The sequence below is a fragment of the Coenobita brevimanus genome, chromosome 29 (assembly GCF_032717465.1).
Source record: "Coenobita brevimanus isolate Jiangsu-jjx chromosome 29, ASM3271746v2, whole genome shotgun sequence".
NCBI classification, from domain to species: Eukaryota; Metazoa; Arthropoda; class Malacostraca; order Decapoda; family Coenobitidae; genus Coenobita; species Coenobita brevimanus.
Genome location: NC_136982.1, coordinates 20,008,729 through 20,024,323, shown reverse-complemented (window position 1 = coordinate 20,024,323; position 15,595 = coordinate 20,008,729). Strand labels below are relative to the sequence as shown.

Here is a 15,595-nt window from a genome sequence, read left to right as displayed (position 1 = left end):
GACAGATAGACAAGAGAGAGAGAGAGAGAGAGAGAGAGGGGGAGGGGGAAGGGATTCGAATGAAGGTGGGAGGGAGAGAATGTGCAAGATGGGGTGACGGAGGGAGACGGGAGAGGTGAAACGAGGAGAAACTGTGTACATAGGAGTGCAAAGCACGAAGGAAGATAAAAGCTACAAAGTTGCATTTGTTTTTTCGAGGCAATTTAGTAACAGTCTCTTTAAACCAATGACGTATTTTCTATTTTATCTATCAGTAGACAATTGTTTTCACATTCTGGGGGCTTTGTTGTACTAAAAAGTTTAGTTACGGCTGTATCTAACCTCTTCAATTGAAAACAGATGAAAATGCAGTACTTTATCGGGCATTGCATGACTGGATCTTGCAGTTACAGCGATTTACAGCCAAGAAATCTTTCCAAGACAGCGTAGGTCGTGCTAGAAATAGGTATGTAAGGAAGGGGTGGGGATGCCTGTTAGATATTTGTGACTGCATTCTTGTTCGTGTGTGGAAAGTCTTTAGTTTCCTCCTCCCAAATTACGACCCGCCAAGTGTATTTACGTCCTGATCCCTAATTAATTTCTAGATGCGAGAAGATATGGGATAAAGGTGAACCTGTCTAAATGTCCTGTGTTTGGTCTAGGTACTGCACCTGGCACCTCTCATTTGTGAGGCCTATATAATTCCGATTACATCACCACTACCACCACCAACCTTCATTTTTTCCTCCTGCAGAAGATGAACAGGTGAAGAAAAACAAATTAATAAAAACAGTCCATATCCCAGATTTTAGGTGTCCTCAGTTCATTAAAAATCTGTAAGGGTTGGGCTTCAACTTGCGTAGGTTGAAGATTGGGGGGAAACTATTCTTCGGAAGCGAGTTCCATGGAGAAGCAGTTGGGGGAATAAATGAATTTAGACAGGCAGAAATTCTGCAATATGGCAGTGTGACAGTCCAGTCATGAGCGGTACGAGACGCCCATGTAGCACGAGGAAAGATGTGGAGAGGTGGCACAATGGATGTTGCTTCGTCCTAACATTTGCCATAAAAGTATCTGTAAAGTAATGCAAGGGAGGCAACATTCCTTCTTGCTTGTAGGGGAGGTAGTTCATTTGTAACTGCAGTGTTAATAATCATTCTTATAGCTTTGGTCAGAATTTCTTCCATTTTTTTTAGTGCAACCTCTCCAGATCCACCTCACAAGAGTGAGTAATATTCAAGATGAGAATGCATCTGACTCTTGTAAATTACAGCTAACTGCTGGTCAATGAAGAAGTTACGGATTCTGTTCATAATCCAAGTTTCTCTGAACAGGTTTTAGCAAGTGATCTAATGTTAGAGTTTCAACTAATGCTATTGTTAAGTGAAACACCAAGAATTTCCATACTTTCAGAGGTAGGAATATTGGTAGCAATGAAGATAATATGGGAATCAGGCAATACCTGTACATTAGTAAACTGTATATATCTGGTTTTCCTAGCATTAAATGAGTCATTTCTCCCCCATTCAGTGATAGTCTTGATTTTATGTTGACTGCTATACTGAATTGGGGGTTAGACGACTTTGTGAATGGGTGTTTAAATGTGAAGGAACTGTGAAGCACTGACACATCTGCATATGAGTGAATGGGATTATGTGGGATAGTGAAGATACCATTAATAATAAGGAATGGAGTTGGAACTAGGACAGATCTTTGTGGTACGCCAGCGTTAATGGAGTAGAAATTGGAATATACATTATCTACTATTACTCTCATCCTTCTGTCACTTAGATACGAGATAATCAGTAGAACATTAGCTGATAGGCCATAGCAAGTGAGTTTACTGGATAGCAGGGAAGGGTGCAACATTCAGTCCAACGCTTTTGGAAATATCAAAGGCTACTGCATGGGTTTCTTCATGTTGGTCAGTTGGCTGACGGACGATATGAGTCAAGAGACTGAGAATATCAGCCAGTCAAGTCTCACATAAATGTAATACAATCGTCTAAAGAAAACGTCGTGACAGTGATGGCGTTACTTGCTCCTCTACGAATACCGATATTTTGTTTTAATTTTTGCTGGGATCAGACAGTTTATTCAGCATATGGTACATTGTCAAAGGTATGGAATTACATAAAATATTCATTAATGCCCTCTACTAAAGCCAATTTGATATTATCTGAGAAAAGAAGGGCTTAACACTCATGAAACTTGACAGCTGACTGGTTGCTGCAGCTGTGTCAGAATCCATTTCCATAATATCCTAATATTTCAAATATTTCATTCATAATGGTTACAGTAACCATTTCTGCCAAGAATAATGCAAAAGTGAAATGCAAAAAATTGATCGTATAGATTATCACACTAAAAATGAAGCCTTTGAAAGCTTATCAGATGGCTAGACGAAATTTCACTGGTCCTGCTCACACTCGTTCTCAATTTCAACTTGCCCCTTATACACGTGATAGATCTATCACACCCTGTACTAGTAGCTCACACATGTCATTCACCCAATTCTTCTAGCTCTTCCAGGGTGAAACAGTGTCATACAGTGTGTGGGAGGGAAGAATTGCAAGACTGATACATTATGATAGGCTACACAATACTTGCAGCGAAAGAGTGCTTCCTGTTTCACTTGATCACGTTTTCTATACACCATGTGAAAGATTACTTTCATTTCATTGGAATTCGTTTTTTATACAAGTAGTTTTCCTTATTTCCTAGTATTTTATTTATAAGCGGCTTTTATGGGGAACGAATGATAGCGATGTGTGTTGAGCGAGAGATGGTGATTGGGAATACGCTGTTTGAGAAGAAAGATATTTATAAGTATACATGGGTGAGACAGGAGGGTGGAAGGGTTGTTGATAGAGCTTTGATGGACTATGTGGTTGTGTCTAGGAATGTAATAGGAAGATTGTTGGATGTGAGAGTTCTGAGAGGGGAGGGTGGAGGTATGTCTGACCACTACCTGGTGGAGGGAAAGTTAAGAGTAGGTAAGAGATGGGTGAGAGCTAGGAGGGTTAGGTGTGGCAGGGAGGTTTTGAAAGTGAGTGAGTTGGATAAAAGAGAGAAAAAGATAGAGTATCAGGAGAAATTGAAAGATGAGTGGAACGCAGTGAAAGATCGGGAAAATGGCAGCATGGAGGAGGAATGGCAGTTGTTTAAGAGTGCTGTGGTGGGGCATGCAGAAGAGGTGTGTGGTGTGAGACGTGTGGGTGGTGGTGTAAGAAAAGGAAGTGAATGGTGGTGCGAGGAAGTAAGTATGGCTGTGGCTGAGAAGAGACGTGCATATGAAGTGTGGCTGCAGAGGAAGGATGAAATGTCATATGAAAGATATAAGGAAAAGAGGAATAGAGCGAGAAGGGCTGTGCGTGATGCTAAAGTAGCAGCAGATGAGAGGTGGGGTAGGCGGCTGACAGAGAATTTTCAACAGAATAAGAAAATGTTTTGGAAGGAGGTAAAAAGGGTGCGAAAGGGAGAATCTGGGAAGGAAGAACGAGTAAAAGCAGAGGATGGAAGGATGTTAATTGAGATGGATGCAGCAAGGAAGAGATGGGCAGAGTATTTTGAAAGATTGTTAAATGTAGAGGAGGAAAGGGTGGCTGAGATTGTGGCGGATGGAAGGGTGCAAGGAATAAATGTGTTGGGAGAGTTGAATGATTCTTTGATCACGAAGGAGGAAGTGGAGAAGGCAGTAAAGGAGATGAAAACAGGGAAAGCTGCAGGTATGGATGGGTGTGCTGTGGAATGCCTGAAGGGTGGTGGAGTGACTATTGTTGACTGGTTAGTAAGATTGTTGAATGTGTGCTTTGAGAAAGGTATGGTGCCAGTTGACTGGGCAAGTGCTTGTGTGGTCCCGTTGAATAAAGGCAAGGGTGATAAGTATGAATGTACTAGCTTTAGAGGTATAAGTCTGTTGAGTGTTGTAGGTAAGGTGTATGGTAGAGTGTTAATTATGAGAGTTAGAGAGGGTACAGAGGGAGTGATTAGTGATGAGCAATGTGGCTTTAGGAGAGGGAGGGGATGCGTTGATCAGGTGTTTGCTGTGAGACAAGTGTGTGAAAAGTATTTAGCAAAAGGCAAGAATGTGTTTTGGGCATTTATGGATTTAGAGAAAGCGTATGATAGAATTGATAGGGAGGCTTTGTGGAATGTTTTAAGATTGTATGGACTTGATGGTAGGTTACTAAAAGGGGTGAAAAGTTTTTATGTAAATAGTAGAGCGTGTGTAAGAGTGGGAAATGCTGTGAGTGATTGGTTTCCCATGAAAGTGGGGCTGCGACAGGGATGTGTGATGTCGCCTTGGTTGTTTAATATTTACATGGATGGTGTTGTAAGGGAGGTGAATGCAAGAGTTTTAGGTGGTCTGAGTCTGGCAAATGTTGATGGTGGACAGTGGAATCTGAAGCAGCTGCTGTTTGCAGATGATACTGCACTGGTGACTGATTCAGAGGAGAGATTGAGACAGTTGGTAGAGGAGTTTGGAAGGGTGTGTGAAAGGAGGAAATTGAAAGTAAATGAGAATAAGAGTAAAGTGATGAAGTGTACGAGGTTGATAGATGGTAGGGGAATGAATATAGTTTTGAATGGTGAGTTGCTTGAGGAGGTAGATTGTTTTAAATATCTAGGGTCACATGTTGCTGTGGATGGAAGAATAGATGCAGAAGTGAAGTTTAGAATAAATGAAGTAGGAAAGGTGCTGGGAGGAATGAAAAAAGTGTTTAAATGTCGTTCGCTTAGAATGGATGTAAAGAGAAGGCTGTATGAGGGTGTTGTGGTACCAACTGCATTATATGGGGCTGAAACATGGAATATGAGTGTAGCAGAGAGGAAAAGTTTGAATGTAATGGAGATGAGGTGTCTGAGGAGTATGTGTGGAGTGACGCGTATGGATCGGGTGCGAAATGATGAAGTGCGAAGGAGAACTGGAGTTGTTCGGGAGATGGCTGATAGAGTTGAGCAGAGGGTGTTGCGATGGTTTGGGCATGTGGAGAGAATGGATAATGAGCGATTGGTGAAAAAGATAACTAGATCTGATGTGAGAGGTGTAAGGCTGAGAGGAAGACCACGAATAGGATGGATGGACAGTGTGAAGAGAGCGCTGGATGCGAGAGGGATGTCTGTTGAGCAAGGAAGAGTGGCTGTGCGTGACAGAAATAAATGGAGAGAAGTTGTGAATGAATAAGTGATGACGCAGCCCTGAGGGGATATTCTCCCGCATTTGGTCTGATCAGCTAGTCAGGTCAGGTGCGGGTAAGGGAATGGGTCTGTTATGATGTGGCAGGGGTAAACCAGTTCTGCTGTCGGGCCCTGCTGTGGATGTCACTGATTGCGTTGCACAGTTGACCCTTGTGCGGTGTGGTGCGGTGAGGATCTGTCCGTTCTCCCCTTTGGGGCTAAGATGTGAATGAATGTGTTTGAATGGATGAGTAAATGGAGAGTGTGTCGTCCTGTCTCAGCTACCTCCCTTTCCTTGGGGGAAGCAGCCTAGGTATATAGATAGATAGATAGATTTTATTTCGCGAGGTTCTTCACTATAAGAATGGCAGTAAATTCTCTTTTTTTTTTTTTTTTTTTTTTTTGTCACAGCACTTAGTTTTATGTAATATGTATATTGCAAAATCACTCATTTTTGCTCGGCTCGGTTTTACATCAAGGTTTATACACTACAGCAGTAAAACCACTGTACAATGCTTGCCCTAAAAGACCACTTTCACTTTTACTCCAGATTTTTTTTTGTACCATACAATACAAAACCACTGTACGATACAATGCCCAGAATGTTCAATTTCACTTTTCACTCCAACACTTGTTTTCCATACCGGATGATACAAAATCACTGAACAGTCTTGGTCATATTACTTATTTGCAGTACCCTAGTGTTCCTTATCTTCTGTAGCTTACGTGTATTTTTTTCCTACAAACTTATATCATTTGATGAATATCAGTCCTTACTTAAGTAAACACTTATTCTCTACACTGATATTTTTCATACTTCTTTATACCACTTTATTAATGAATAAATATGTACTATATATGTTACACTTTCCAATGCACCCATGAAGTGTCAGACTGGGGCGATGTGGATGGTGGTGAGAGAATGATGACGTATAGGTGTTGCAAAGGCATGGGCAGGACAAGTCACTTTACACTCTGTGGAGTAACTCACGCTCTCAGACATCGTCTCCCCACTCGATAATGACGATACTTTCGTCTCTAAAGCCCTCCCAGTCGAACCATCACTCAACATTATCCCTGCAGGAGTGGGAGGTAATCAGAGACTAAGGTGGCTGGGGCTGGGTGGTTGCTCACGGTGGCAACCTAATGGACTATGTGGACTCAGAAATTTTCATTCTTACCTCTCCTGATTCCCGTGGAAGACTGTCAGTATAGCTCACCCACTTCTTATATGCATACGTCATTTACTGGGCACCACAGAAATGGGTAGGACTCCAAACGTTGGCGGGTAACGCAAAGCATCTATGCCTATCATCTGAGCCACCCTAAACATCTATTTTATGATGGCTATGGCCGTCACCTGAGCTTTAGTGGTTAAGAGACAAGTTACCTAATGGCAGGCAAAGTGAAGCTGAAGCACTATGGCGCTCAGCACAACTTGAGAGGCGGCTCTGAGGGTGGTCGTTGGATTCAATGGGGGCCTGCTGTTGGAAGAGCATGGCTGCCTCAGATGGCACGGCCTAACTTGACCTACTGAAATCCCCCAGCAGGAGGTGAGAACATCACCTGGAGCACTGCTACACTCTCTCATGAGGTGAAACATAGGTCATATTTGTAAGTGCTGCAAGATGACATACTTTGTTGATGCTACTGGAATCACTTACTCCTCCTACATTGTCTCTTTTCAGCAGTGCCTTGCTGAAAGAGATCCACAAAATATCTCATATTAATAAATGGCAAGAAACTTAGTGTCAGAAGGTGGTTTCACTTTCAGAGTAGGTGGGATGCCTCATATAAGGCCAGGAGACCTGATTCATTCTGTCTGTCACATTCTCCACCTTGCTTGACAGTTGTGGGTTTCCAGTTTGTGATGAGGCTCCTTTTGCTGGACAACTTGACTAAGTAATGAACTTTAATACTGGGCAGTTCCTTTGAGATTCCTGCTAATTCCAGTATTAATGGTATCTGAGGCCTGTACCAGCTCAAGAGTGCGCTTACCACACCACTGTTAGCACTTCTTCCTTTTCCTGCTTCAACATCAAGCAGTATACAATTTTCATGGAAAGCTTTTATTACTTCTATGGGATCAGGATGAATAAAATTAACTTCAGAAAAGTAACATACAGAATACTTCCGCGCAGAAAGAAAAGATCAACACTGCCCCCCCCCAAAAAAAAAAAAAAAAAAAATCCAGGGAAAAATGTAAAAAAAAATGCAGAAAATAAGACCCGTCATATCAGTGTACCTCGACACATTGTTAAAAAAAAAATGGAAGTCATAAGCAGAGGGAAACAGGGTGTACACTGTGAAAGATCTTTCTAGAAAATTTTGATCAGTTGCATATGTGAAGGACTGTATCTTCGTATTATAACCAAGAAAATACAACCGTTAAAAAACTGTGGGCAAGATTTTTATAGCCTGTTGTTCGGCTACTAATGTGTTCAGCTGAATATCACTAATAAAATATTCATGAATATTGTTTAAATAACAAATTCACATGATTCTGATGACGTACTTTTAATCTCTTTCCACTAACACCAGGAGCTTTAGGGAGAATTTTCGAATTGGAGGAGTCAGATACAGTCCACACGAACCTTTTCACTACAAGTGATCTTTTATAAATTGAATAAAGTTGTCTGGCGGTAATAGTTATAACAAAAAAGTCACCATATTATGACGGTTGGCTGTTGATTCTCTGAACTTTCTACCCAAATGGAAGGCAATGAAACAAAAACGAAAATTGGGAAAAAAGGGGGATGGCAAAGATGAAACGCATGACAGAGACGAAAGTACAGGGATGAGTGTGAAGGTCGGAAGAGGTGAGAGAGAAACGGTCTAGGGCAGTGGTTCCCAAGCTTTTTTAAGGTCGCGCCCCCCTCAGCGGTGGTGCTCACGACAATGTCCCCCTCCCTCCATTCTGTATATAATTCCATTCTAACTTCTTCAGTTAAACACACACACACACACACACACACACACACACACACACACACACACACACACACACACACACACAGCGTTCAGAATCTAACATCAACACTCGCTTCGCAACTCGTGGGTATAATAAAATACCAGATTTCACTTGCGACTTACAAACATCACAGTATCATAAACGTTACTTAAATAGGAAAAAAACATCCAAAAAATCAGCTGCCAAGGTTTATACTATCTTCCATTCATCCATCGTGGTTTTCCTGCAGCAGCATGAACAGGTTCCCCGGTAGCATACCGTAGGCCCACACCAAAAATACCATAGCCAGAAGTAGAGGTACTTTAAAAGGGGTGTGAATGGAATCTGGAAATTTTGTTAAGGACTTTGTATACTTATGACAAAATTGACTTTTTTTTTTTTTATGATGACACTATCTGGTCACCATATACAAATTATCCATATGCAGTATTAGAGAGTGATGTATTAGAGAGTGATGGTCAGAGTTATCTCTTCTTCATGCTTTACGAATAAAACTGAATGTAGTTAATATTACCTACTCTAAAGCCTCTTAGTACTAGCGCACCTCACCCTGCACAAAGTTATCATCAGGTACCGTATAGGTGTGGATGAAGGAGAGTGACAGCCGAATTGTGCCTTCCCCTTGCTGGCCAAGCCCGAAGTGAACTTAATCTGGGTAAGATATATATCTTGACATCATCGAGGTACCAGCGACGTTACCCTCGCACACTGTCGTAAAATTATGATGAAGAGTGATAACAAGAACTGACCGTTATCCTAACGCTGTTGTGGTACAGTACCATCACACACTGCATCTTGCACACTGTCATCACCAGGCACGAAGAGGAAGGGTAAGTGTGTATGAAGGAGAATGACAGTCAAAATTAACCTTCCCCTGTGCTGGCAAAGTACGAAATGGTGAGATCATTACTATCCTAACGTCATCGAGGTAGTACCATCACAGTTTCTCGCACACAGTCATGTATGAGAGAATGATACCCAGAATTCATCCTTACTCATGCTGGTCAAGTACGAAGACTAGATTTTACCCAAATGATTTCATGGCCCACCACTGCACCTCACCCTACACAATGTCATCACACCAGGAACGGGTAAATGTGTATGAGGTAGAGTAACAGCCAATGAATTAACTTTCCCTTATGCTGGCTAAGTACAAAATGGCAAGGACAAGAGTCCTTACCCTAACTCCGTCGTGGTACCATCGCACCTCGCCCTGCACACTGTCATCGCCAGGTACGGGTGTGACGTGGTCGGACACCTCACACTCGAGCAGCACCTCCTGCCCCCGCACGACCACCCTCTCCTCCACCACCCCACCACCGCCGACCCCGTCCTCCTCCACCAGTGCCTCTCCGGGGGCGTCCGTCGCGTTCACTGCCAAGGCCACATCACCAGCCTCCCGCCGACCACCCCCGTGACGCAGGTACCGCACATCTGCAAGTAGCGGTGATTGGGTGGTGAAAGGTGGATGTAGGTTACATTGGATGAAGTTGGGTTAGTATAGGTTGGGTTAGGTTAATTTAGGTTAGTTTAGGTTGGGATATCATCAGTACCATCATCATCTATTTCCCATTCACCACAGCCGTGACGATGGAATTTCACAACTGGAAGTAGAAGCAGTTGGGTTGGTTTATCAGTATGACAGTTATCAGCATCCTGTTTCATATCATTAACATCATCACCACCATCTACAATAGTGTCATCAACATTAACATCAAAATAATATCATTATCGACATTACTGTCATAGCAGCCGTTGCATCATAAAAAACATCATCACAATCATTAACAACAACAACATCTTCCCGGTCACTAACTCAGTGACGCATGTACTGCACACCTAGAAGTAGGATAAGGTTCCTTTATCATCATCATCAAGAACACCAGCAGCACCATGGATCCTGTTTCCAAGTGGGAAATAATGAAAATTTCTGACATTAATTTCTTTCCAAATACCCAGGTACCTTTTTTTTTTTTTTTTTGTAAATTTTCCAATAAATGGATCAGAGTGACTCGACGTACTGTTTCATGCATCGCCTTCAGCCCGAGGACGTATAGTTTGTATTATATTCACTCTAGCACCAGACAATTTTACTCAGCAAAGAAATTACCTCAAAAGGTGAAGGTCTTGATTAAACCTGTATTCAGTCCGTCCAGTTTTAAAATCCTCTCCTAGGCTGAGGTAAATCGTTTGGAGGTTGCAAGAATAAAGTATGTACTATGCTTTCAGTTTGGATTCTCGTGGACTCCGTCACTGAAAATCAAACACCATCATCTCTGGCCTGTCGGTCCATAAACGAATTTTCTGTTTACAGGAAAAGCTGCCGGTACAAATTCAAGTAATCTAGTTCATCTATTGCTCACCTCGTATAAAGTTTGGTGTGTAACGGTAGCAGGTAAAAGCCAATTGCATATTACCACCATCGAGACGCAGGAGTCAAAGGCAGGGTTACCGTAGTCCAGCCCATCTGAGGATAGATGACTTCCCTATTCCCTCTGGTGGGAGTAATGATCGACAAGCCTCCAGTCACCTTTTAAGGACCGACCCTACACAAATGGCTAGAGTGTCACTCAGACTGTAGTACTCAGACCATTTAGCCAGCAAATGCGCGTAACACTTCTGATGTGCTGATATAACCTCATGGCTACTGTCCACCCCGCGATATGCTAATCGAAATTTTTATTAATTACTGAACTGTCAGCTCTACGGTCAGGCATGCCACGCCTGTCATCTGTTGTGATTGAATTAGAATTATGCGTGCAAAAAGATTCAGCTTTTTCGCTTATATCAAATACCGGACACATTACTGCTTTTGACAGTACATGACACTTCCATAAAGAGTATGACGATATTACAGACTTAACCAGGCAGAGTGAGTCAACTGTTGCTGCAAATGTGTTTGTTTGTTTGTTTTTCAAATGTGCTTTTTACAGTAGCAGGCAATCCTGGTTACATGTCAATAATATGTTCCTAATTATTTAATCTTTTCTATGTATATGGTACTGTTAAATGGGAGAGGTGGCACATCTGCTCTGTAGGCAATAATAGAGCTTTAAGAGCTGCCCGCATAGGCCTACATCCAGACGTTACTGCAATATGAAACAGGACTTCCAACTCCCTTAACCTTTTGTTGACCAGAAGTCTTCTTCAGTTGAACAATATCGTCTGCTGTCGATCTGAAACTTAAATAAAATATATTAGTGAAGTCCAGCACCATAAACGGTTTGATATAAGGCACACGACACCGATGTGCCGGGACACCCAAATCTAATCGGTAACGTTAACACTACACAATAATCGCGGTATCAAAAACCACATGTCATGCCATCATCATCATTTTTCCCAAAAGAGAAAGGGTGAGATAAGATATAGAGAGGTGGAAAGAAAGAGTAATAAAGCGGGAGAGTTATCAACACTTAAAGGGTAAAATGGGCTAAGTAGATATTCATACAACATTAAGGTCTAAAGAATCCTGACTCCATCACAATAACATAATAATTTGAACAGATTTTTGTTTATATTTTTCCTTATTCTTGTACATGCACTTCACATACAGCACATCTGCTAAATAGTCATGTCGTCGACTATCCACAGCAACAAAACATACTAATTCCTGTACCAGATGATCATTTCTTTCAAGCTTCTGAAATCCTTGCTCTACACCAGGAATTTCTTCATTTTCTTTTTGGTTGCTCCATGCTGCCTTTATTGTTAGCTGCACTTTCTTGTATTCTTTTGGCCAGCTCCAAGCTGCCCTTATTGTTAATCACGTTTTCTCTCTTTCTTTCTTTCTTGTTTAATTGTGGAAGGGACTTATACCCTTCAGAAATAATCAATTATGGCCAAAACCTGGACACAATGACCAGCCTAATAACCAGCTGTGTCCGCAATGGTTTGGTTGCTAGGCAACTATTCGTTGCCTAGCAATGACTTTTTTTTTTTTTCTTGTTTAATTGTGGCAGCACTTCTACCCTTCAGAATTAACCGATTCCTACCAAACCTGGAGACAATGACCAACCTGTGACCTAGTTGTATCTGCAAAGTTTTGGTTGCTAGGCAACTACTCATTGCCTACCAAGAGCCCACTTAGAGATGGCCACTATCGTCTACCTGCTTGTCTTGTTTAACTGTGGCAGGCACCTCGACACTTCAGAATTTACCAATTCCAACCAAACCTGGACACAACGACCAGCCAAGGACTTAGTTGTTTTCGGAAGGTTTTGGATGCTAGGCAACAACTCGTTACCTAGAAGGGGCCGATAACCCGTGTTTTTCTTACTTTTTACGTTTTGAGCTGTAAAAGCATTACTAATTGGCATAGGAAGCTCTGACTATTTTTTAGGCGTAATCTTGTGGTCAATCCCCATCAGAAGTCTGCCATCCATTCTTCCACTCTTTCTAGTTTTCGAGTGCCAACCCTGCGAAGATTAGCCTCAGCATCTCTAGCAACCAGTACCGGTTTTCAAAAATGCCCCCCAGTTTCCCAGCAGCTCAATGAAATTGAATGAAAGTAGGCATACTTATAGATATTGACTAGTACTGCAACTATCTATCATAAATCTATGTACTACATTGGTCAGGTCAGGGAGCAAAAGTCATGAAATGTGAAAACAGTGAAAATAGCTAAAATCACGACTATGCCCGCACAAAACGCTAAGGCTTACAAGATTATTAAGCCAGGGTCATGATTCTTGGGTGGAATGTTGCACTGGAGTACCTCCATACAAAAATTCCATTTAGTGTTGAAACACTTCCAGTCACAGGCAGCACCACCTAGAATCAGTACCACTGGTGTGCCATTCTGCAAATTTCAGGTTCCACAGTGGGTGGTTGGAACTGAATGAAACTTTACACACTTAAAGACGTCAATGAGTACTACCAGCGTGGTGTGAACATGCATGACCTGTATCCGCCAGGTCAGGGGTCAAAGGTCATCAAGTGCAGAAAATATGAAAAGTCCTAAGATTATGACCTAGTTCGCGTGAAATGCTAAGGCTTACAAGATTATTAAGCCAGGGCCATGATTCTTGGGTGGAATGTTGCACTGGATTACCTCCATACAGAAATGACTTTTAGTGTTGAAACTCACTTCCGGTCGCTGACAAAGAATGGTCCTCTTAGAGCTGGCCAAGTTCTAGACATCGTCTCCTACCGGCATGCCATTTTGTTCTGTACAGAATCTCTTCACATAAACAGGCTAACGCTACACCCTTCCATCTTCCTTTTAGGAAGTGGAGGGGATGGGAGGTAGGGGACGTTTATGTTTCTGGGCAGGTCCGTCATTCTCGTAAAGTATAACTGTGCCACTTCCAGTTGGCAGGTTCCCTACATCCCAGTGGGTTCACTTCCAGATCAGGCTGAGGTTGTAACATCGAACCATTGAACAGAAGGGCTCCCATGCCCAGGTCACTTTTTAGTGGATGATGTTGCCAGTCAAAAATATCCCTCCCATAAAGTGGTGGGAGTATCCTCCCACCACTCCTTGCTCCACCTATCAATTTGTGGCAGTCACTAGTAGTTCCAGCGCTGATGTCAAAGAAATGGCGTGTGTCATCTCTGTGCTCCTCAAGAAAAAGAGAGAAAATATAAAAATTGAAATGTTCGCACTGTAAGCTATGATTCACAAACATTTTATGTAGGCTGCCAACAAATGCATGATCTATTACCGTATGAATGACTAATTTCATACATAAACCAATCACAGCAGCTGTACTTACATACAAAAAAATGAAACACATGATTTCCACAGTACAGTACTTACACTGAACTTGAGGAAACAGAAATGAGACATTGTCAATAAAGGCCTCTCCTCACATGTTTTTAGCTTTCTGATTGTCCTCTCAGTTCTGCGTTATAAATGAAGTTTTAGAATAATCTCTCAGTATAATTATCGTGTGTTGGTACACACCTACCTTTCTTATTCTTTTCCCCAAATGCAAGACACAGGTCTGCACAATGTAACATGTTGAAATTAGAATACTTTGGGGTTGCAAATTCCACAGTATAGACCGGTTATCCTCCGCCATGTAAGGAGAGAGAGAGAGAGAGAGAGAGAGAGAGAGAGAGAGAGAGAGAGAGAGAGAATAAAAAAAACGCTGAGAACATTCTAGAACAAGAAATCTGAAGGAAATGTTGAAGGCGGAACTGTTTATTCTTTTTCCTACCATTAGCTTTGTTAGGACAAGTGTTGTTCAGCTGAGGGTGAGTCACAGAAGCCCGTGTATATAATTATAATGTCGCCATTAATTTTTCTTGGTTGCATTATCTCTCGTATTTCAGCTAACGCTTTACGATTATTTTTAGACGAAAGTGTGCCCTGAAATCTGCGTGTGAATATGAAAAGCAGAAAAAAAAAGAAAATTGCAGAAATTCAAAATAAAGTTGTGCATATAAAGAACGAAATGTTTTACTGTGGCTCTCGTTCGCTTGCGTGTGGGAGATTGTTGTGGTGGACATACGGATCGACGGCTGTTGGCTGACCCGTGATGGAAAATAAGGTTAAACATAATTATATATCTATATCTATATGTTTGCCTCTCTATCTATATCTGTCTATTTTCTCTCTGTCTATCTGTCTGTTTTGCCGATGCCGCAGTCCGGAGTCGGCCCTCCCCTGCTACTTCGCACCAGGTTAATGCTAGAAGTTCATCAGGACGTAAAATGAAAAAATAAGTGGGTAAGACTCCAAACGCTAATAACCTGCAAGTGATAATATAATTCTTAATGTCTACAGAACACGTTTCTCTACCATTTAGTGAACTAAATGATACAGAGTTTATAAATACTTTAAGTTTTGAGGAAGAACGTAAATATCCCTTGGATGTTATAAACAACATGATTTTTCACCTATTTGATCTTGATGAGGACAGTATTTCACTAGACAATTACCTCATCTGTCAAAGAGCCATTATGTAATTATTGTTTTTGCAATCATCCTGAGTTTGAGAACATACTTCCTTCTTTCAGTTTAAAGATTCTGTCTTTTAACATAAACAGTTTACCACTTCATCTAGATACTTTTTATGATCAATGCTTAAATGTAATTGAAAGAAATAATTTCAAAATTATTTTGACATTTTAGGATTTTGTGAAACACAACTAAATGATGAAATCTCTGCACTCTACCATCTGAATGGTTATAATGTTTTTTTTTTTTTTAACCAAAGGTGGAGGTGTGGCTCTTTACATAGCAAGATATATAAAAGTTGTAATACGTCAGGACCTATCTCTTCAGTTGACACTTATTGAATCTTTATTTACAGAGCATACAAGAACAAACAAGTTTTTAGTTGGAATGATATATAGGCCCCCTAACGCAAGCCTTCATGATTTCATGCTATCTCTTGATCCGAACAAACTCTACCATGTTATTTAATGGGAGACTTAAACGTTAATCTGCTAAGCAAAAAGACAGTAATGTAAACGAGTTATTGAATTTATTCTATTCTTATTCCTACTTTCCAG

The 15,595-nt window shown here is 41.3% G+C and overlaps 1 protein-coding gene across 1 annotated transcript in view; it reads right to left on the bottom strand.

Moving 5' to 3' along the window:
* The window catches only part of LOC145394982 (cell adhesion molecule 3-like), a 414,549-nt gene extending 400,454 nt beyond the window's left edge, over positions 1 to 14,095 (bottom strand). The window contains exons 1-2 of the mRNA XM_080268731.1: positions 14,044 to 14,095; positions 9,312 to 9,565 (exon numbers count right to left, since the gene is read on the bottom strand). Coding sequence (XP_080124857.1) covers positions 9,312 to 9,565; positions 14,044 to 14,095 — 306 coding nt within the window. The remainder of the gene's footprint in view (positions 1 to 9,311; positions 9,566 to 14,043) is intronic.
* Between the last annotated feature and the right edge of the window lie 1,500 nt (positions 14,096 to 15,595).